Raw genomic sequence first — 24,187 nt, forward strand, 5'->3', positions numbered from 1 at the left:
TCGCTACCCCGATTCTCAGTAAAATGGGAATCTTGCATGTTGAAGATGTCGCCCTGTCTATGGTCCTGAAGTGTGATTGATATGCTTATCTTGTGATAATTTACGTGTCACGTATGGGCCTCACGAAGATTTTCCTGAATAGAAACAGGTGTTTTGAGCAATGTTGAGCGTTAACTCTCGTGCTCACAGTTTCAAGCCCTTAGCCAGGAATTTTCTTTCGGGGTGGGGGAGGGGGGGGGGGGTGCTTGTTGAAAAATTTGAGGAACATTCATTTTCGGTATTTAGTTTGGTATAATATCCCTCTCGATCTGGAATTGAGGCGGGGAGTGGGAGGCTAGGGCACCTTCCCTGGCTACGGGCCAGCACTGTTTCTGGGCACGCCTAGAAGCCTTATTGGATGTTGAATAGCAATTTGGGATTTGCTTAAATCTTTGATACTGCGTTTGACCTCTGCGCCTTTTATCATGATGATGTCATTGTAGCGAAACTGCCCATATTCTGAAACTCTTGTATGTGCAGCAAAATGAGTTTTACTTTTGGAGATGAGAAAGTGTGAAATAAACGAGTTATTCGTGTATTTGCACTCACCGATCCCTGGCTAGATGAGCTAAATAACAGATACAAACAAGCACACAAAACGATGACCCCACCAGCTCTGTAAGCGCATTAGCCGTTTGCAAGCAGAAAAAAAAACATTCATTCACATCACCATAGTTGCTAATAGCGAGACGTCATTCGTATGTCCCTCTTAATATTGGTTGTTTCACAACATTTATTGAAATTCAAATTATTATTCGCATCAAGGTTTCGTCAACTATTTCAAATATTCAATTTAATGTTCTGTATACACACTGACTGTTCACTAAGATGTCATCTACCATCACAATAAAATGTGGTCACATGGTCAGGTGTTAGCTCGCACTTTCGATATCTACTACGCAAATAGATTTTTTCGTTCAGGAGAAGTTAATTGCACTTCGTCTCTTGAATGAAAATTGCAAAGAGAAATGCACCGAAATTTTTATCAAATTCTTATACCAACACGTTATATACGGTACCATTACATTGCACAACGATCGCATTCAATGACACTAAGCTTAACACCAATGCGGACGTTAATGGTATCTCACAAACGTAATAGTATTTGCCCCACTCGTCACCGCTGCATTGACTTGCCTTCTTACGATATTGCTGCGTATTCAACACACAGTTTCTTTCACCATGGAGATATGTAGCGCTTCAGCTAGGCCTCTGTACTTTGAAAGTCCTTAGATTTTCTCAACCTCTTTCGTTTCTTCGAGGAACGTTCGACCTGAGAATGCGAGGACATTCCACTGACAGCGCCCCCAATTCCTGCCGCAGCGTAGGGCGAGGGTTGCGGTCCTGGAAACGTGCCACGATTCGGTACACCACCCATGCTGCGCCTCGCCTTGTTCTCCATGTGTATACGCCTGAGATTCTGCACTTTCTTCAACAAGTTGGCGCTAAGCGTTTCCAGGTCAGCCAGCGCCAAGCATTCAGCGGACCCGGTACCACGTGTTGTCAAGCGCTCAGCGGACCCGGTGGTACGTGTTGCCGGGGGCAGTGACCCCGAGCCGCTTTGATCAGGCGGTCCTATATCTACGGATATTCCAGTCTCGGAGTCCCTGAACGACGAGCCGTTGATGGAGTAACTCACTCCAACGTAGTCCAGCGCAGGCACGTCTAGCATCTCAATGCCTCCAGCCCATTTGTCACGCTCGTTTTCGATGGTGGGTGCCGACTGCGGTGGCGGCAGCATGGTCTTGAGATGCACCGGCTTCACCACTTCCCTGCTGAGACTTTCCCGACTTCTGGAAGTCGGTGCGGGAACATGAGTCACAGCTTCGGTAGACTTCACCGGGCCAGGTACGTCTCCAGAGCAGACCTTTATGTGGACCTCGTCGACTCCCGGGTAACTATCGACGGCGGCGTGACCAGGCGTCGACCTGACGACGTGCGGCCGGACCTCCCTGCCATCCGCACGAGCGCGAACCACGGACGTCATCGAAGCCTCCTCGCCGTGCGAATCTCGGAAAACGACCCTTATGTTGACAGTGATGTCGCTGTCACTTCCCAACGCCTGGTCGATTGCCGAGTGAGACTTGCTGGTGCGGATGGTGATGTTCACGTCGTCGATGCCTTCCGCCACGGCACTCGTTCTCCGGCTGCCGTATTGCCTTAGCGCCGGCTCCGACGTCACCTTGGAGAGGCTTGGTTGGTTTTGGAGTGGCATGCCCGTGGAGTCACACCTGCCAAAGTGCAGCACTGTTTCAATGCGGGTGCTTTCCTGCCTATTGTTCTCCCCGGCCTCACCCAGCCACTGCTTGCTGGGGTCACGAAGCTCCTGGCAGCATCGGCACCAACACCCCTGACAGCTGCAGGTGAGACTGCTAATGTCGGAAGGCCCGAGATTGTTCTTCATATGTCTTGGGTCCATCGGTCCCATTGGCATACCTTGAGGGGGCCCTCCCAACGCAGAGGCTATGCTCTTCCTTCGACCCCCATCAGGAACATTGCTTTTGAGGCGCCCCATTGAGGGCAGTTCGATGGCACTCATGCTCTTCCTGCGATTCGAGGGTGTCGTTTTTTCAGTGGAACTCGTAGTTTTCCGGCGGCCTGCAACTTCACCGCCGGTGGTGCTTTTTCGGCGACCGGAAGCGGGTGAAGGACCCTTTCCTTCTTTGTTAAGTGCGTTGAGTGTCCCCTGCGTTGTTGTCATCATATGTGTGGTCGTTTCGAAGTCGTCGTTCTCGTCACTTTTTCTCTTCCGCTTCTTGCCATTTTTGGTGTCGTCGTTGCCTTCGGCGGAGAGCACATCAAACCCACTCTTATTGCTGGGCTTGCCTTGTGACATCTGTGATGCGTTCGCGCTTTTAGATTTCCTCGAAGACATGGTGTCAGTTGATGGCTGTGGTATTGCCGGTCAGAGCGGTGGTGTGGATGGTGACGCAGGCGCCAACGTCTCCCCTAGGACTCGCAAGGCGCGCTGTCTTGCCGAGGTTCAGTGTCAAGGCGCAAACACGCTGGTATGGATCAGCAGGAGGCGACAATTTTGTTCTCATCAGCGTCTTCAGCCACTGTTGATGATAGTAATGTAGCTGTCTTTCCCAGTAGTTTGATCATGTAGTAGCAGATTTTTTCTTTTCATTCTTATCCGAGAGGGAGCCACAAAGGTCGCACGGATGTCAAGGGTACAAGAGCAAGTACAGTTCGAGAATATTTTTCAAGCGAAGGGGGCCTGAAAAATTCTGACAATCTTCATTGTCAGAATTTTAGACAATGACATAATTTAACCCGTTTATTATTGCTGCATCTATAAGAGGCTCATACCCACTGATGACACTGGCTAGACTGTTGGTAATTCACAATTATTTATTAATTTTCAATATTCAAGAAGCAAGTGAAACCTGACGCTATCGAAACATCAATTGAATGCACACTGCCAATGAAATAATATGTAAGAAAATTTGTCGCCTCTGGCAAAAGTTCTGCTGAAATTTCAATCACCATTTAAAACTGTGACATCACTTTATTAAAAAAAATTCTTCTTCAGTCACACCGCAGGCAAAAGTGCATTTCTCCGCTGCTACTGCAGACGAGGCAGCGCACACTCTTTAGTAAAACTGCTTAAAACGACGCATGATCAACAACGAAAAATCTGGAATCGGCGTGGCCGCCTTTTATTTGGCTTGTAATACCTGTGCCGGCACCAATACCGGCCCAGGTATTGATGCCGCATGCTCTCTTTGGTGATTGCCTCTAAACGTTCGCGATACAGCCGGCAGGAAAATGAGCAAGAAATGGACACTTCAAGAAGGATGTGAGCTCTGTTTCAACGCGCGGCGACCTGCTGCATGGTGGAGGGCTCAGCTAATTTGCGGTGCACCTGGGGTCGATTTGAACGAGGCGTGGCGGAAAACCAGGAGAACAACTTCCAGCCTGCTACGCATCGTGTTTCGATACACCTAGAGCCTTTATATTCGCAAGCCACCCTGGAACGCTTGAAAACTAGAATTGGAGGCGTGCCCCAATCATTTCGAGAAAGTTTGATAACTTTTTAACGAACTGCAGGCCTCAAGGATATCGCATCGTTCCGTTCTCTCCAGATTCCTAGTACTGAAACTTCCCACGTTAGTGTGACGTATAGAACACGTGAATTGTGACGTGAATAAATATGGCCGTCTTCTGATTATTACGTTGGAATCACCGGCGGCAAATGATCGCCATTCCGCACTACAGCGGGGTGCCTGTTTTCATGGCTGAGAAGCCTAGCGCACGTTAGGATGACAGCTGTGAGTTGTGCGATGCTGTGGATTTTGCTTTTGCTCTCTCGTGGCGTCTTCTGCGCATGCGACACTGCAAGCAAGTGGCAGCGCAGAGAACGAGAAGGTAAGACTGTTTAACACGATACGTTTACGGGTTATTTGGTACTGAGAGAGAGAGAGAGAGAATTTATTCACAGAAAGGCAGAGGTGTCGGCATGAGCTACAGTTGAACTAGTCTGCTGCACTACGCCGGAGAAAAGGACAAAGTTACGAAATACTGATGCATGACGACGGCCAAGTAGGGAGATGAGGATACAATCCTGGTGCACTGGGGTGAATATAAAGACGTGCATCCAGTCCTGTGGCTTGTAAGGTGGTTACGGAAGTTCCTAAAACCACATTTTTGCGGCTGACATCAGGCCCACAACATCCTGATATGTTAATAGTCTCGCATGACATTGTAAAATCGAAATGAGTTTCTGACCCCCCCCCCCCCCCCCCCCCCGTTCTCGGGCGTATGCTGCATCCCTGTCAAAACTGAAAGTGAAAAATATTGGACATGACGTGATGAAATTTGGCAAAAGCTTGTTGGACGTTATATTAAAACGAAAGCATAGGTGGGGCAGCATGACTCATAAGTAATCATTCCACTGGGTATCTGTCATAAAAATTTCCTGATTTCCTGCCTCAAACCATCGGAGAAGAAGCATAAGAATTACAGGTCAATAGATGGGTTCGGCCTGTACTCTGCGTGCATGGTCTTCATCCCGTTTCAACCAAACATGAACGCCTACCAACTCGCTCAACTTTCTATCCCACTTGAGGAACTTTCTAAATAAGAATGTAAATCCATGATGACGTCAGGCCTGTACTTCAATTTTCCCTCCTGTCTGGGACTCATTTCACAACGTGCGTGTTCTTACAATTAAGCATGTTGAGTCTAATTAGGTAGACTGCGTGCATATTTATCTCAGATTTGTACTTCGTACATATGTATCTCAAAGCTTTTGAGAGGAGGAGAGAGACCATAAGCTGAAACCTTTAGGGGACCGAAAAGATAACCTTAGACCGAAACTATTCTATTCAATGCATAATAAGTAAACAGGAGTCAATACTTCAGATTACGCACAACCAGTGCACCTTAAGTCCTTCTGTTTGGATCACAAATTTAATGTTTGAATATACACCCTCAAAACTAAACTTTAACAGTGAGAGTCATAATGAAATCAAAACAAGGGTGCCGTATTTGTCCACCGCCACTCCTGCAACTGTTGTCCATAACCGCTATCGGGGAAAAAATTAAACAAAAATACCCAGGACATAAGAAAGGAGATGACAAGAACTTGAAGAACTACAGGCCGATCAGCTTGCTCTCTGTAATATACAAGCTATTTACAAGGGTAATTGCTAACAGAGTAAAGAAAACATTAGAATTCAACCAACCAAAGGAACAAGCAGGATTTCGATCCGGCTACTCAACAATCGACCACATTCATACTATCAATCAGGTAATAGAGAAATGCTCAGAATATAACCAACCACTATACATAGCCTTCATAAATTACGAGAAGGCGTTTGATTCAGTAGAAATATAAGCCGTCATGCAGACACTGCGGAATCAGGGCGTCGATGAAGTATATAAAAACATTCTGGAAGAAATCTACAGCGGATCAACTGCTACCATAGTGCTTCATAAAGAAAGCAACAGAATACCAATTAAGAAGGGTGCAAGGCAGGGACACAATCTCCCCAATGCTATTTACCGCGTGCTTACAGGAGGCTTTCAGAAGCCTATAATGGGAACAGTTAGGCATAAGATGTAATGGAGAGTACCTTAGTAACCTGGGCTTCGCCGATGACATTGCATTGCTGAGTAACTCAGGGGACGAATTGCAACTCATGATTACGGAGTTAGACAAGGAGAGCAGAAATGTGGGTCTTAAAATTAATCTACAGAAAACGAAAGTAATGTACAACAATCTCGAAAAAGAGCAGCGCTTCAAGATAAGTAATAGTGCACTTCAAGTTGTAGAAGACTATGTCTACTTAGGGCAGGTAATAACCGCGGAGCCGAACCACGAGATTGAAGTAACTAGAAGAATAAGAATGGGGTGGAGCACATTTGGCAAGCACTCTCAAGTTATGACAGGTAGATTGCCACTATCCCTTAAAAGGAAGGTATATAACAGCTGTATCTTGCCGGTACTTAGCTACGGAGCAGAGAGCTGGAGACTTACAAAGAGGGTTCGGCTTAAATTGAGGACGACACAGCGAGCAATGGAAATAAATATGGTAGGTGTAACCTTAAGGGACAAGAAGAGAGCAGAGTGGATTAGGGAACAAACGGGGGTTAAGGATATCATAGCTGAAATCAAGAAGAAGAAATGGACATGGGCCGGGCATGTAACACGTAGACAGGATAACCGCTGGTCATTAAGGGTAACTAACTGGATTCCCCGAGAATGCAAGCGGGTTAGGGGGAGACAGAAGGTTAGGTGGGCAGATGAGATTAAGAAGTTTGCGGGTATAAATTGGCAGCAGCAAGCACAGGACCGGGTTAACTGGCGGAACATGGGAGAGGCCTTTGTCCTGCAGTGGACGTAGCCAGGCCGATGATGATGACGACGATGATGATGATGGTGATCATGATGATGATGATGATAACCCAGGACCTGATAAGGTTCGAACCTGTTTCCTCTCCCTAGCAGCCCAGGGTTTTACACCTCTAAGCTCCGGCGTTTTTTTAAGGGGCGAAGCTTCTTAGAGTCGAGTCGTGTCCGCCGTCATCCCTCGATAATAACAACGATGACGATGACGCTGATGAAGAACAAGCGCGTTCCAGACCACACATTCTCTTCCTGTCATCACGGCGGAGCACATGTAGTGTATCCACCATATGCCATGACGCTGATGGCTATGAAGATCACAGACAACAACTGACTTGTTCAGTGTATGACGTCTCGATATACTCTGTGAAGCATTTCGTATCACTGGAAACAACCAACAACCACCAGGGAAACGTGCACAGACCTCGTCATTGTCAACTTCGAGCTAGATGCGAGACCCCAAAGCAGTAGTAATGAAGGCTAAACGAAATTCTCAACTCTACACAACATACCAGTTATGACCAAGAAACATTGTATATAACTCTACACTGCTTTTTAACTCATTTACATGCGGGAGTGGTCAAGGTCGTGGGTAATTTACGGTAACGCAGAACGATCCCACTGCTTGAAATCGTTTATAAGTCGCGATTTTTTTTTATTGGAACTATGTTCCAAACTGACCCTGTTCAGGTTTCATGTTGAGTAAGGAATCCCGTTAGCATGTGTGAGAAAGCGTTATGGAACATTAATGTAACAACGAGATGTACAACAATGCGAACTTCGTATAGTGGGTAATTCATTGCTCCAACCCATTGAATCAATTTATTATGCCTAGGGGCAGACTTTCAAAATAAACAAAACAGCCTCAGACATTATTCTTCATAGTTGTCACTCACACAATTAAGAAAGTGCACGTGATGGTTTCAAGTGTGCTCTGGGTAATATGCTTTTCCGAAGAATGATAAATTATGCTATAGCGAATGAAATGAAACAAACTTTATTTTTGTCTTGCAGAACCCACAAAGCGCGTAGCGGGTGGCGTGTCATATAATTTTGACCTAGTGGGAACCATGCAAGTGTGCTTGTAGTAGTTGCCACGAAGGTGTTGTAAAAAGGCTCTAGGTAGGAGGCTCTTTCAGCTTCCGCTGTGACAGTGCTGTGCGTAGCACGCAGGCCTGGTGCTTTTTTATATAAATATACATGGTGTCCCACATAACTTGAGCCAAGAATTGGAAAATGAAAGACACTTCAGCGGCGAATCGAACCAAACGCGTAGTACTCGCACTAGCCTGTAAGTAATCAGGCTATTTTCATTTATCCTCTTAATATTTACTTAATAATTTTAATCATTTATTTTTTTTTTATTTATGGGCTGGAAACCCGAAATATGAACACTGAGATGTAGAGCACTTTCAGAAAACACTGACTGAATTGTTTCCGGCACAATACGTCTAGCGCTGTTACTTTTTTCTGTGTCGTAAAGAAAGCTAGCCTATAGCAGCACTACATAAGTGCGCTCCATCGCGGTCCGTCACACGGCTTCTTTTCACATTTCGGGGGCTTTTTTTACAACGTGGAAAAAACAACAGCGCGAGACGTACCGCACAGGAGACAATTGAGTCGGCGGTCTCTCAAAGTGCTCTACATCTCAGTATTCATATATTGTGTTTCCACTTCATAAATAAAAAAATAGGTAGTTAGGAAATAATAATTATTTAATATCGGGAGATAAAAAAGGTTGCCTGAGTACCTACAGGCCAGTTTGAGTAGTATGCGTTTGGTTCGATTCACCTCCTAAGCGCCTTTCACTTTCAAATTCCTGGCTGAAGTTATGTGGGACACCATGTATATACATTCCCCCCCCCCCCAAAAAAAAACGATTTGCGAATAAGGTATATTACGACCCATTTTGGTTCGCCATAAGACTTTGGATTCATGCAATGAAGGACTGTGCCCTACGTATGAGACCTGCGGTTCTCCTACTGGAAACAAGGTCCTACAATGGCAGGGTGTTCGACAAGTCTATTTTGCGTGCTTATATCAAGAGAGCTGAGTCTACTGTGCTTCAAGAAGCTGTTTGCAGAAGTAACTATTTTTCATTAGTCTGGCCAACATCGTCGCAGGAAAGCTAGCTTTACACTTAAACCAAGGGGCCATTGGAAGGAAGAACAACAAGAGAGAAGGCAGGGAGGTTAACCGGGCACATGGCCTGTTTGCTACCCTACGCTGAGGGAATAGGAAATGGGAGAGTAAAGATGAGAAATAAAGGAAAGAGAAGGGACTCTAATGCCCAATGAAGGCCGGCGGTTAACGTTCCAGACGAATAAATTATTGATTGATTGATTGATTTTTCGGGTGTAACGTCCCAAAACCACCATATGATTATGAGGGACGCCGTAGTGGAGGGCTCCGGAAATTTCGACCAGAATAAATTATTGAATAAATGAAAATAACTGCGAAGACTTCATACATTTTCATTGTTCCTGGGATAAGAGTAGTCTATTTAGAAGACACCCCGCCACGCATTGCCTACCCACGATTTAACAGGTACTGCGAAGATCGCCGTCACCGAGGGACAACGAGCTACGATGCACTGTCCGCCGACCAAAGACAAAGAGGTGGTTCTCATACAGTGGTTCAAGGAAGACAACAAAGGCCCCATATATGAATACCAGGTACTGATTCAGGAAAACTGGGCGCATTTAGAGGTGAGTTTAACGACTTGGAAAAATATACTGACTATATTTATTAAATGTATGCAAAATAGTGCCTTACGAATAAGTGCTGAATAAGGAGAACGTACAAGCCAGCCACATGCGCACTTGCTTGACAACCAAGGAACCTTCACTAACTCTTTCAGACGCCATAAATGAAGGATCATTTTTCAAGTGTCATGCTGACAACATTAGTTCGAGGAACTGAATATTGTATAGAGAAAAAAAATTATGCCCTGATGTGTTGATTTATGCGCGTTATAGTATTGATATTTAACTCAGTGGTAACTAAGTACCTATTTATTCTGTAGTTCAAAGATTCTTAACAAATGCTGTGGTGGAGCTAATGTTTCGACGATCGAACTTTTCTTCGAGGCGCCGTGATAGATAAGTCCGCTAGGCAAAACATTAGCTCGAGAACATTTCGTGTTTAGGAATGATGTATGACAAGCTTTCATACCCCCCGACTCCATTCTGTTTATCCGGAGGTCACTGATACTCTGTTTCTTCAAGAATCGAGTGAAATCTTAGTCTAGAATTACAGCGAAAAGTCTTTTTTGGTGATGTCAACTTCAAAAAAAAAAAGTTTATACTCTTGTCATGGTTGGCGGTAAACGGCATGCCAAGCAATGTAGTTGTTTCAGCAAAGTTACTATGGGTGTAACTGAAGGCTGAGAAGTGACTAAGTCAAGGCTTATGTGTTTTGCGAGAGTTCCGATTCATGTCTTGTTCACTAGTTGGCACAACCAGCAAGAATAAGTGGTGTACAGAATTGTGTAGAATAAGCCTACAAACATATATAATGGTTGGTGATGCAGCAGTTTTAACTGATACAAGTAGTATACTTTCGTGTTCGCTGTTTGCTTTTTTTTTTTTTTTTTGCTGTTTCGTGAACAACTTCAATGGTTATTGCGCGTTTCGGCGTACACAAAGAAAAAAATTAAGACTGCTCCACGGTTTCAGTTCGTTGACATAATAAGGATAAGTATATGAAATACCTGGGATTCAAACGGTATATGTTACATGCGCACTATCTAAACAAACGCTGGTTAGAAGATTAGCACCCATCCCATACACCGTCTTTCTTTTGTCCAGGTTAGGTAACGTGTTTCAGCAACTCGTTATGCAACTATATATAACAACCTACAAATCTTGCCGCATTCGCTACGCCTACGAAACCTTGCTAGCTTATTAATTCGATATGAACCGTTTCAAGGATTCACAATTTTAAACGCCCCGCCATGGTGGTCTAGTGGCTAAGGTACTCGGCTGCTGACCCGCAGGTCACGCGATCAAATCCCGGCTGCGGCGGCTGCGTTTCCGATGGAGGCGGAAATGTTGTAGGCCCGTGTGCTCAGATTTGGGTGCACGTTAAAGAACCCCAGATGGTCGAAATTGCCCGAGCCCTCCACCAGGGCGTCTCTCATAATCATATGGTGGTTTTGGCACGTTAAACCCCACATATCAATTATCGCAATTTTAAACGATCTGTAAACCTTCCTCTGTGTCCTTCCCTGGCTCATTTCAGGCAGCGTGGGTTGTAACGCTAGTAAACTATTTTTTCCGTCTCAGCGACTACAATTTCGACGACGTGTACGCTCTTTTCTTGGTAATATAGCGTCCAACAGATAACTACAATATGACATCACCATATCAGCAGCTACTATAAAAGACCAGACTTTATAAGCCCATCACAAGGTCAACGCAACAAACGAAAAACCATGCTCACCGTTTCTAGGCCTAGTTTATTAAGCGTTGTTATATAATATTTGTTTCTTGGCTAAGTAGTATACCGTTACATTGCGTTCTAGTACACTTTATTTGAAAAATACCCAATATGAAAAAAAAAGCAGCGTGATTTCAGTTCCAACTGTTAAAGTCTGTGGCTTTCGCGCGTGCTCGGGTTGCTTACAGGTCAGAGAGTACTTCAAACGAATGGTCGGGTCTCGAACAATAGCCAAAATAACTAGTGTACGAGGAAGACAACGTCAAGCTCATTTGACTTGGTGAACAAACCCGACTTAGAGCCTTCTTTGATATGCTAATGAGTTCGCGCTGTGCAACCCACAGCTTCTTGTCTTGAATGTTTCGACTGGAGCGACCGGAAAAACCTAACCGAACCAGCGACTCTACAATTGCGAGCAATAATAACTGTTAGGCTTGAACATACGAAACTACCGTGATATTAGGATGGTTGCCGTAGGGTAGGGCCCAAGAAATTTTGACCTTTCGGGCTTCCTTAACCTGCTCCTGAATATAAGTACTCGGGCCTAAAGCAGTTTTGCCTACACTGAATATGTGGCCGCTGCAGCGAGGATTCGAACCCGCGACCTTGAATTCAGCAGCCGAGTGCCATAACCACTGGACCATATTGTCTGAATGCCGAGCCTGAAGAAATAGTGTTAAAAGAAAGAAGGAATCCTTTCACAGGGCAGCACCGAAGAGGCCGTGCGTGTTCATCCACTCTCTCTTGCCCCATGGTCTCGCAACGGTAAATACAGGCATGAAATGACGCTAGCATTGCTCCAAACAAGTGAACGTAAACTAACAATGTAACCCAATATATAAACTACAGAAATGACCTAGAATCGATCACCATAATTTACCTACATTTCCAAAAAATGCTCTCGAAACATGTGGTTGATAGTGGCGCCGCTAAAGAGAGGTCGCTACCACTTCAGAAAGCACGCAATCACGAAGGGAAGTGCTGGAAAGTCCATGCTACGCACTTCCCCAGGTTTCACGACAGTGGAACTGCACTTAGCGGAAATATTTACTACACCAATACATACACAGGAACGCCATTTCATTTCTGTTCTTAGTTTCAGCATTCATTCATTGTCCTATAGTCACCTGCCATTGAGCCTAGCGTACGTTTATTTTGTCATCCTCTTCTTCACTGGCCACAATGAGAGCCGATTTCTCGAGGGATTGGCTGCGCACAGTAGAACACTGTCAAGCGCATGCCCACAAAAACTAAAGAGGTTATGAAAAAATGGCCAGCGGGTGGTTTCTTCACCAGACTGCGTGATATAAAAACGCTCTTCTGCATGACGTTACAATATCGAAGTTCCAGCCTCAGATGAACATGCTCAAACAAAACAATATCGTGTTTTGTTAGATGACAGAAAAATGAAAAGTAATTCATTTGGCTTATTAAAAATTGTAATGTAATTTGAGGACATTCTTGCAACAACGCCTTCAAACTGTGCGAATTTTTACGAGCCTCCAAGTTTCAATTTAGACCCTCCAAGTATCAGTTGAACAAAGGTTTATGTGAACAAAACATTTTTCAAATCTCGGGAGAAAAATTATTAGCGAGGGTTTTAAGGATCAGTTGGTTCCCCGTGTAGACGGCAGCGCATTGGACAACCGAAGCCTCAGTTGTATAATATAAAAAAAGATATCCAGAAGGTGAGACTGCAATGGATGACTGTAGTGTAGCGGTTAAAATTTACTAATGTAGCTACCATCCAGATTGAAAAACGCTGCCGATAGTGATCACCATCAAGATTGTAGTTTCCAAATTGTCTAGCGGGAAATTCGGGGGCTTTCCGTAACTGTGGAGATGAAAGTCACTGAAGCCAGCGGCGTCATTGTGTTTTCATGCCCATTGTCACTTCTCTGCGCATTGCTGTTCAGTCTATACCAACTTTTCGTTCTCCGAGTGAACGACACGCCTCAAAAGGCAACTCCTGGTAACCGCGCAGGCAAGATGTCACGAGACAAAGAGGCTCGGCGATTAGCGGGAGGTGCCACCGCACAGCATCGTGACACTTGTGAAAGAGTCGTCGATGGAGTCGCCTAAAATTGTCAACGCATCCATGATTTGACCGCGGGCGTGCTACGCCAGTAGCTATTCATATGCAATTTGGCTGTGAAATGTTGATGGGAACATATTTATGACGCTGTCACGAAGGCACAACAAAGCTCGATTATTGTAACCTTACCACGACCAGTGATAAAAGCAGATATGACGCATAGATAGTTGGAACTGACGTCGATGAGCACGCCATATTAAAGTAGTAACATGGTTTGACCCGAATTTTCCGATGTCACGGTAATATTATTAGTATACGCGTTGCATGCAGGCCCTCTCGCTTTTCATGCGAACAGGTGTTTGTTTCAAAGCGGCATTCGATTTCGCTATGAACCAGGTAACCTGACACCATAACCATTGTTGGGGTTTAACGAGAAAAACGCCGCATAGTCGCGGGCTCTGAAAATTTCGACCGACTGGGGTATTTTACCTTCACCAAAATCTGAGCACATGGGCCCACTGCATTTTTGCCTGCACTGAAAATGCCACCGTCGCAGCAGGCATTTGATCCCGTCCACCTGCGGGTCTGCAGCCGAGTGCTTTGGCCACTAGACCATGGTGTCGGGTTTAAATGACGCAAGGATAAGCCGATTTGACGTTATCAAGATCACCATGTTAGAAGTATACTACGTGAAGAACCAGCGTCTGTGGCGGCATGTGCGAGCTATGAATACCTCCCACCAGTAGGTATTATCGCGCTGAGTGTGAGCTACACCTCAAAAGCGCGTGGCCGGTTGCACTGAAAAGCAGTACAGTGGCGTCGAACGCGTCCTATTTTCGAATTATTGGAAGGGAGGCCGTTCCTGAGAATGCTCATCGTCCCCATCTGCTTGTTTCGGTCATCGAAATCGTTCTTGCAGAAGCTTATATCACCCCGGTAAAAACGAGGGGATGCACACTCACCGGAAAAGCCGAACCTGTCCCTGATAGCACACAAACATTCTCTAGCAAGGAGCCGTTGTATCACCATCGTGTGCGCTTGGCCACGCGCTCGACTGGTGTAGCTATACGCGACGAAACCTACTAAATATATGGTGTTTTTCCTTTTTTTTGAAAGCGTACCATTCTCCGGTCATTTGAACGAAGAGAAAAACTTTTCCAATGCTGTTGCGCCAAGTTATAACTAACCAACGGCCACTTGTGGCGCTTACAGAACACTCACCGCAAGGCCGCTCATCAGCATCGTCCACGCCCCGACTGGCAGGGCAGGGCGTTCTTCCGCGGTGGACACGAAGACAGTCCGGCACTGACCATGACGACGCTGAAGCCGCGAGACCAAGGGACTTATGTTTGCAAGGCGACCTTTAAGGATGGTGCTTCCCGGACTTTATCCACTGCCTTGCTTGTCGTAGGTGCGTGTAAAAGTGAGCCTTGTCGACTAATCTGCAGTACAATAGTTGTAGCATCTCTGCCTTGATTTTGCAACCGATGCAAGCGTACAGCCATGGCCACGTCTGTGTAGAGCGCTATCGCAACCGGTTTTTGCTCTGCGGACTGAAACTTTGAGGCAGATTCGGACTCTGACGTAATGTATCAGGAGGATGCACAGCCTAGTTGTCAAGCTGGCCGCGTAAAAGCCTGATACTGTACCCAAGGTTTCTCCCCGCCGAGCAAAAAACGGCTGTTCGCGTGCTCTACACAGACGTGTCCATGGATGTACTTATCAACCAGAGCAATGCCTGGCTTCCCGTTAAATTGCAGTACCCCATAAACTTCGGCCAAACGCGCAACCAATGTCGGGATGTGCGCTATAGATTCCGATTCTGCGCCTTCAAGACAATTTTACTTGTGTGTTTTAGCGCAGCGCCTCCAGTTCTATTGTTATCGATAGCGGGCCGTTCCTACCTAGGGCGTTCATGTGCTATCTGATTTTGGCTGTGAGAATGCGCAGGGTTTCGCACCGCGCCTTGAGTTGTGCTGTTATCGACCCCAGGCCGATTACATCCAAGCTTCTCGCGTGAGCAATCTGTCCTAAGCCAGGGGCATGGGCAGCGAGTATCAGTTTCGAAGACGAACATGAAAGCTGAAATTATCAGTGGGGAGTACTAGGCCCATGAGTGAAGTATATAGCCGTACGTGTACATACGTGTCTGTCACGGCTTTCCGGAATATTGTTAAGGCTTAGAAAACCTGCAAGAGCACGATTCTATTTTATGAACTTTCGTTTTATTTCACGACCACAAACGGACAATACAAACACCATGTTGATTTTCGTGCTCCCATTATCGTCCCTACGTCAGTACAGTTAACTGCTCCGTACCTGCATTGATTTGACAGTGAAAGGCATAGGTAAAGCATATATCACTCGGTATTTTTAATCAAACGATTTCTTGGGTGGGTTTGGTAGGCTTTTACAGGAACCGATCAAAGTTAAACGCATTATCTTAGCCAGCGATGTGACTGTTAGGATAGGCCTCTATGTCCTAATGAGGGAGCCCTGAGCGCGTTCGCGTGCTTCTTGCAGGACCTTAATGAATGTTTTTCCACTGATTCATCTAGCACATCGTGAAACAAAAGTTGAATTCAAAAATATAAGAAAGCTGTCGACGATGCACCAATATAATGTTCAATTATAGTTACAATATAACATTTATAAAACTTTGAGAAGCCAAAATTTATCGTCTCTTTCTAGACTTGACAACTTGAACCCAATAAGAAATGAAAAGAATGAAACGTGCACATTTGCGAATGCATGGCGTCACATTCATTATCTGTTCTTAGCAAACACAATGCCTTATCTTCACATGCAGGCGGCCATAGTTGTTCAACCCGTCACACCCTACCTCGTCCACTTTTATTTTTCAATACTGGTGCTTGCCTTGACACAGTAAGAAAAAGAGGAAGGAAGGAAGAACTACAAGACAGAAGGTAGAAGGGTTAACCAGCCACAGTTTGCTGCCCTACGCTGGGGGAATATAGGTAAGGGGAGCACAAGAATGAGAGAAAGAGGAAAGAGATGGGAAAGATAAGAGGAAATTGTCAGTACACGGGCAGACGCGTATGAGGCACTGGTAATATGCAAAAGTCAAAGGCGTTCACAGAGCCTCGTAGTCCTCAGAAAACTCAAGAAGGCTTTAACTTCCTTCTGAGCTGATGACAGACGAGGATGGTGCTCCCGCAGCGTCTGCACAGAGAGTGGCCGATCGTCCAATTGTAGCAACGCGTCATAAAGTTTTCGTCTCGCATAGAGAAACAGAGGGCAACGGCTTAGCAGATGGTCGATGTCTTCTTCGGTGCCACAGACCTCACTGTCGGTCACTCCACTTCGGGTTGTATATGCTTTCACGAAGGCAACCCCCAACTAAAGCCGACAAATAAGTGAAGCTTCACGTCGACGATGTCCAGATGGAGGTCAAAGTTCTAGTTAAGGGTTTATTTGATGGCGCCTTGTATGTTTTATGTTTGGGGTGTTTGACTCCAGCTGACAATAACTACGTGCCAGGTGACGAAGCTGTCTTACAGCATCTGTCATTGACAGAGCAATTGTCTGCGGAATAATTGTCCCGGAAGCCGCAATGACCAGGAAGCCACTGAAAATTGACCTCGGAGAATCATAGCCCCAAAAAACCCCAATGACGAAAATTAGAAAAAAAAAACAAAAATAATAACTGTTTCCACGCTTAAAGAAAGCCATACTTTCTTATACGCTACACGATTTATTCTAGACTATACGCTTTCAGTAGAACACACAAAAAAATATCGAGCAGGATATTCCCCAGGTTATTTTTTTTATTACATGACGATTATTATACACTATAACAAACGCCCATATTCCTTTTGCAGGTTCCACTAACCAGCCGACCATATTTGACGAGAAGGGAGACGAAGTTCAAGGCATAGCAGGACCTTACATGGAGGGCGATTCCTTGATGCTGACCTGCAAAGCCAACAGTGGTGAACATAGAGCAGCGCTATTCCCGTCTTTCGATTAACTGAGAGTGCCTTTTGTAGTAGTGTAGCGAGAAGTGGCACGTTCCTCCATCATGCATCAGTTAAATTGGTGCTGGGCTGCTGGCCCGTGGGTGGCAGGATCGATCCCGGCCGCAGCTGTCGCAGTTTGGTGGAGGCGAAAATGGTCCGTGTACTGTTGCAAGCTAGGACCAGATGATCGGACGTTTTGGAGCCCTGTACTTCAACACCCCTCAAAACCGTATCATAGTATTGGGAAGTATATAAAACTGTGGGGGGGGGGGGGCACTGTGGTCAAACTCGCCTCTCCTCTTCCCTTATGGAGCACCCTACGCACACCTATGAGCCCCTTGTTGCTTTTAGGCTACTTATTGTATGCTTTTGATGTAGTTGACGCACTTTACGGTTCGCGTTTAAGCTGTATCATTTTTTGCAGATTTCCGTCTAACGTGGTATTGGAACTCGGCTCCCGCAATCAGCAAGGGTCATTTACAGGTCAAAGGCATGCCTACGCAGTCGAAGCTCACGAGGCACAACTTGGCCCGGAGGGACCGCGATACCCCTATCACGTGCGTTGCTACCAACGCTTTGGGAGCCACATTGAACACCACCGTGAAGCTCGAGATCTGGAGTAAGTGGATCTCTCTTGTTGAAGACGACGCCCTACGAAGATAAAGGGAAACGTGGTTATCAAAGCGGAGCTGTATGCTTGCTTAGAGGTACTCGAAGAATTCTTTCAGTATGGCCACGAAAGGTTGCCAATCGAGAGACCACAACCGCTGCATGTGGCCTGGAATTTGCAATAAATTCTCAAAAAGCTATAGATCTTTCCCGTGGCTAATGGGTTTTCTGCATCGAGGACTGCGCAGTTATCAGCCGATACCGACCCTTATACTACGAGATGCCGTGGCACACTGAAAGTAAGCCACGCTTTGTCAAAAAAAAAAAGAAAGAGAGAGAGAGAGAGGAGTCAAAATTATGACGTGCGCTGATGAACGGGCTTATATGCAGTTTTTTCTCCTACTAATTGGGTCAGAAAGAAAGAGAAAACGCCTAAAGCGTGCGATGGATTCTTATAAACTCGCTCGTACTTGATTGACTCCTAATATTTCTGCGCCAGTCGATTCGTGAGGTGATACACCTATTTAAAGAAGCCATTCAACGATTACTTGAAAAAGTGTTGCAGGACGCTTCCAATTTGTCCCCTCCATCCACATGTCTCCATGAGCATAAATGAAAAGCCACGTGACGTGCTCTTAGAAAACGTCGAATTCATGTATTGATGTCACAATCACCAAATCTAACCACGCTGCGATGATGTGACATCATCGATCGCTAAAAGAAGAAACGACCTCAAAGGCTGCGCAGAAAACTTGACTGCAGCGCTAAGTCTTTCGTACGTGTTTCACTACATAAGCAGAGTCTAACCACTGCGTTGGCGTGGTCGTGCGTGGCAAAGAGTGCGTCCGTATAAGATCCACTGGTAATCCAACTTCCCACAGTGAAATGTCTTCAACTTAATATATTGATAGCTACTATCAGAGTGAAGAGAGGGACACGTTCAAGGGGCACCGCGCTTTACTACGAGAGTGAACCATTCTACTACAAAAACACTTAAAGAGCCCTAAGCTTCACTTGTTATGCCCATACAACGAAACTTTTACAACGTTATTAGTGTTTCGTTGACATATTACCGGCATACACACGTTTAAGGGCGTAGATTATTGAATCACCCACGACGGAGAGCTTCAACAACGCTACTGACGAAACAAAAAGTATTCATTAAAAACTTCCGTCCATGTATTGCGCTAAACAACATCACTTACGTGCATGGAAAATGTTTGAAATGTGTTAGATACTTTGGTATAAACTAGACAGAACATGGGTGAAGCTACGTTTAGACTTTCCTTATTGGCGAAAAAGCTTACTCCGACAGCCAGGTAAGTATGGCAGGGATCTGTTCGTATTCATGGTTGGCTGATGCAAAGCATGACAACTGAGTCTACAAAACTACATTTGTGGTATACAGTGTACAGAACAATGAATTACTGTGGTAGGTTCATTCGTGCACCCGCTTAGAAATTTTGTACGTCTGAGCGTTATGCGACTTTACAAACTTATTTGGTGCCTTTTACAACCATTTATGACGCATTCAGAGCATCCATTAAAAAACTTGTAGCTTTAGATGTGCAGACATTAGATTGTAGAAATACTTTGTACTTGTGTTTCCGCACTCTTCAGAAATTCCGGTGTCCTAAATTTACGGTACGTGTATGCCAAGTTCAAAGCCACAGAACCTGCAATGCACACTTCTTCCACGTTCCAGCCCCTGCATCATCAGTGCACATCCGGGCTCGGCCATTCAAAGATGGTATACCCGCCAGCGTAGAGTGCGAGGTTCTGGGTTCGAGACCCGCTCCCCTTGTCACGTGGTACGTTGGTGGCCAAGGTCCTCAGGACGCCACGTTCACCCACGTACAGGAGGATGCCGATGTTGCCACCAGCGTGCTGACGTTGACGGTGTCCGCCAAGGACCGAGGCAAAACGATCACTTGCGTCGTCGCTCATCCAGTCACCGAAGACCGGCTGAACGCCAGCTTCGTCGTCGACGTTCACTGTGAGATTGCGTTGTTCTCTGTACGTTAATCTTAGAAGGCCGAAAGTTGTGCTGTAGGTGATACGGATTCGTGAAGAAAGGAGGTACGCATGCCAGCAGATACAAACTCATCTCTTCTGTTGTGTCCGGTTCGCCATAGTAAAACACAGCACAATGTAAACACGGAAGAGATGCACAGTGGACTAGCCCTGACTGCCAACTGTTCGGCTTATTGTCAAACGACTCAAATATGAATTGAAAAGAAAGGGGATATTATGGAAACATCTAGCGGCGCATGCGTCGAGAAGCACGCTATATTGCTTATTAAAAACGTATTCGTTACGAAGATAGCAACATTCCTTGTGTAATGTTTAAATGTGTCTCTACACGTGTTCGATCTCAAACTTGGAACGCATTACGACTGCGGGACAATGTTCGCTAACGTTAACGTTTCCAAGAAGGCCTTCTTTCAAGTCTTACAATATAGCTGATTTGTGAAGGAAATTTGACGGGACTTCCTGTTTTGAGCAGCGTGTCGGTACTGATCTATAGAATGACTCTAATTGATACGTGTATTCGGAATTTCGGTCCAGGTTATTTGTCTATGGTTATGTTTTAACGCATTGCGGCCGCACGCGTTGAAAAAAGTGTACTTGTGACCTGTCATGTCTGTGCAGCTCATGTACATACCTAATAAGAACTTAAAAAAGAATATGGGATGAAAAGAACCACGTGCGGGTCGAGTCACTTGCTAGAGGATCGTGGGCCATGCCTTTGAGAAGCATAGCTTATCTAATCTTGTTTTTTGAAACCGCAGACAAACCCTCGCTCCGACTGACAGTAAACGCCACGAAGATCGTTTCCGCAGAGGACCTTTTTATGGAATGCGAAGTTGATGCCAATCCCCCAGCAGTCGAAGTGAGCTGGCATCTCAATGGCCACGTCTTCAGCATCAGCCGAGCGCCTAGTGTCCCGACTGTTTCGGTTCCGTTCACTAGGGCGCAGCTCGATCGTTCCGACTCGGGAAGCTACCAATGCCGCGCTTGGAACAGCTGTGGTGTGGCAGTGAGCAACTTCGTCACCGTCACTGTTACTGGTAAGAATAACGTCATTTCTTTAGGGCGTCAACCATCTAGTAGAGTTGACTGCTTGAGCGAAGTATGGCGGGCGAATCAAGTGGCACAAAAACCTCATGTCATTTTGGTCGCCCGTTGCGTAATGCTGCGACGACGTCAAGTTCTAGTAAGTTTCTTATGTATTGACAACGTCACAAGATCACATCATCACATGAGGTCACACGATCTCGTCACGGGGTATTATCGCTTCGTCAAAGATGCATCCTGGAGGTCGTACGAAACCACGTTAAGTGCGGATATATTCAGTTGGGAAGGAACAATGCGATCGACTGACAAGTAATCGACTGACAGGTGGAGACCCCCCCCTCTCCTGGCTACACGAGGATTACAGTACATGCAACATGTGTCGGGAATATTTATAGCGTGAGCATTCGAGAAACACCACCCCTGGAAACTCGTGCACTGTAACGTAACACAGTAACACGGGCTGTAACACCACCACAGTACTTTAAAAAGAAGGCAAAACAGTGGAGTTTCCGTAGCCGTAAGCGCTACCATACAGTCAGTACAGGCGTTTGACAGAGCAGCTGTCGCTTTGTGTAACCATACCATACGCGCTAGTGCTAACTAATGGTGGTTCCAACGAGACTAATGTCGATTGGGGTGGGTAAATATAGCTGAATATTTGTTTATGTCACCACACGCCAAGTGGCATATGGATATGTAGACACTTTTGCGAGCAACACTCAGTGTACGGCTTCTATGACAAAATGGTATAGCAATTTGTTTTGAAATCAGTATGGTTAAGTTTCGTTCTATTATTTCTGCAAATAGCAGCTCAAAATAGCAAGACAATAGTGAACCCTATCAACGACACTCTTTCATCCTATATGGCGCATTTCGAAGAGGAAATTGAACAATTTCCTTACTTGGTAGACGAAGTATATAATGTGTTTGAATGAAAGAAAGTAAAAATTATAATGTATGAAATCTGGGGTGCTTAAATTCTCATTGTAACATAACTGCGGGAAAACAATAGATGTCCAAATGTCGAATGAAGGAACCCACTCACAAATACGCTATTTCTTTTCATTTTTGCAGGAGCCTATGACCTGTCGACGCTACTGACAGCTGATTTCCAAGTTTTCGCACTATCTGCTCTCGCATCGTTAACATCGCAAGTCCATAATTTCTGATGCGCGCACATTAGGCGATCTCTTGAAGTTAGCTTTTCCTTTATTTAGAATATAGACCCTAAATGCGTCCTATAGTATGGAAATATCAACAAACTAGTCCAAGAACAGTAATGACGATTAGCGCACACAAATGTACGTAAGAGCAATATTTTATATATTGTAGTAGCACGGGTAATTGGGCTAGTTGGCATTGGTTCATCTTTTAACTGAATACCTGCTCTTGGTCTGTGCTTTTGGAAAGCTCTTTAAATTGCTCTCGGAAATTGTTTTCAATTGGTCTTGTTCTGTGCAATTTCCTGCTCTAGTGTCCGTGTCTGTGTGTGCGCCCTTATTCAGTTAAAATTTTCTATAATATATTAAATTCCAACATCAGTGCATGACAAGAAAGTCAACCTATCCCGCTTCTCTATAGCAATAATGAAGTGAGTGAGCAACCATCTAAAACAGACAGGGTCATTTGCACCATCCACAATCGCTCCTTAACGAATAAACTGATTCAATGCAAAGGCATATCTAAATATACTACAAGCAGCCTTTCTGCGAATCCACATAATTGATTTATATAACAAAAGAAATAAAGAAGATGAAAATGTTCCGAAAACCAAACCCGAACGACACATGTGTGGCTTCAAGTTGAACATGTTTAGCAGAAAGAAAAAAAAAAGGAAATGATAGCCGTTGAAGTAATTCTAAATACCGTAATTTCTGCCGTCCTTTTTATGACGCGAAAGTCGATCCTCTCTGTATGTCGAATCACGAAGCATTCCACGGATGATAATACTCCGATGGTTAAGCGTGGGCAACTGAGGTAACCGGAAGCTCAGAGTGACATTGATCCGACGCTTCCGGGTCGTCGTGTTTCGAAGGCCTGAAGGCCACTGGTATTCGGCCGAGATGTCATCATCATATGCGGATTCTGGGAAAACGGCAGGACCACCTTCGCCAGGTAATGACATCCGAGAAGTGCTTGCGCTGTCTCGATGCATGCGATCATCGAGAAGTTTGTCGACTCTCCGCCTAGTTTGAACATCGGCATTTGCGACCTCCTCAAAATACGTCGCTGCTAGAGTACGCTCGATCAATGCCTTAACCGATATAGGTGCTGAAGACAGTGTGGACTCGGGCGTCAAGCTAGACGCGACGTTAACGCTTTCAGTACTGTTGACGAGCGAGTGATAGACAGATGCGTCCACGCCACCACCACTCTCCGCGAGAGGGAGCGGCAAGTCGAAGTGTTTTCTAACCGCCATTTTTAGGCCCAGCTTCGAAGGGTGCTTCGTCACGAACTGCGAGGTTGCAGTATTCTGAAGTAGTCCGCGCTCGTTGAAATAAGGAAGCGAGCGGCGAGTAGATTGTCTCTTGGACGCTGTAGCTTGAATGATGGCCCCAGCCTCCATGAGCCAATCCAGTGCGAACCCCACTGTATTGTGTGGACCTTCTGGCGACGGCAGCTCGAAATCTCGCAGACCATCACCGACACCGACTTCGCCGAAGGTTTCCACGATGTCCATAAACGGGTTCATCGTTGTGGCACCATGGTCAGTAGCATGTTCCGTGAGTGTTGTATCGTTCCAGTCTGTGGGACTTGATTCCAAGTCCTGCCGATTTCTAAAACCAACGACTCCTGCGTAAACGAAATATAGATAGAGAAAGGCCGAGTGTTTCTTCTCTTTTTTTTTCTTGAAAGTAAACGTGCACTAGTGTGAAACTCTGAGAACGTAATTCATGTGTGGCGTATTGAGAGGTAGTTATCAGTCCAGGCTTATAATGGAATGAAGTATTATGTTATTAGAGCAGAATATCAAAATACGTGCTATTCTGCCACGAAAGAAAAGGAATCAATCACAGGCTTGTTTCTTGTTTTCGAGAAAACCTAGTGAAACCAACAGACTTAATGAAGTTTGGGCCGGCAACGGGGTCTCTTTTGTAGACAATAAATGTAGTGCTGTAGTTAGGAAATAGGAGTAAATAATTAGAGCAAATG

At 45.3% G+C, this 24,187-nt stretch overlaps 3 protein-coding genes across 3 annotated transcripts in view; 1 reads left to right on the top strand and 2 right to left on the bottom strand.

The window, feature by feature from the left end:
- LOC142817742 (uncharacterized) overlaps positions 1–15,131 on the bottom strand; it is a 51,352-nt gene extending 36,221 nt beyond the window's left edge. Inside the window, exon 1 of the mRNA XM_075895254.1 lies at positions 14,589–15,131. Coding sequence (XP_075751369.1) covers positions 14,589–14,609 — 21 coding nt within the window. The 5' untranslated portion in view covers positions 14,610–15,131. The remainder of the gene's footprint in view (positions 1–14,588) is intronic.
- Positions 14,432–22,993, top strand: LOC142817743 (nectin-3-like protein). Its single transcript, XM_075895255.1, has 6 exons — positions 14,432–14,778; positions 17,210–17,320; positions 17,772–17,966; positions 19,662–19,952; positions 20,749–21,027; positions 22,109–22,993. The coding sequence occupies exons 1-6, from the start codon at positions 14,679–14,681 to the stop codon at positions 22,201–22,203; spliced, it is 1,071 nt and encodes a 356-aa protein (XP_075751370.1). The 5' UTR covers positions 14,432–14,678; the 3' UTR covers positions 22,204–22,993.
- The window catches only part of LOC142817741 (uncharacterized), a 29,086-nt gene continuing 21,014 nt past the window's right edge, over positions 16,116–24,187 (bottom strand). The window contains exon 7 of the mRNA XM_075895253.1: positions 16,116–23,827. Within this exon, the coding sequence (XP_075751368.1) occupies positions 22,893–23,827 (935 nt within the window). The 3' untranslated portion in view covers positions 16,116–22,892. The remainder of the gene's footprint in view (positions 23,828–24,187) is intronic.

The sequence above is a fragment of the Rhipicephalus microplus genome, chromosome 5 (genome assembly GCF_043290135.1).
Source record: "Rhipicephalus microplus isolate Deutch F79 chromosome 5, USDA_Rmic, whole genome shotgun sequence".
Taxonomy (NCBI): domain Eukaryota; kingdom Metazoa; phylum Arthropoda; class Arachnida; order Ixodida; family Ixodidae; genus Rhipicephalus; species Rhipicephalus microplus.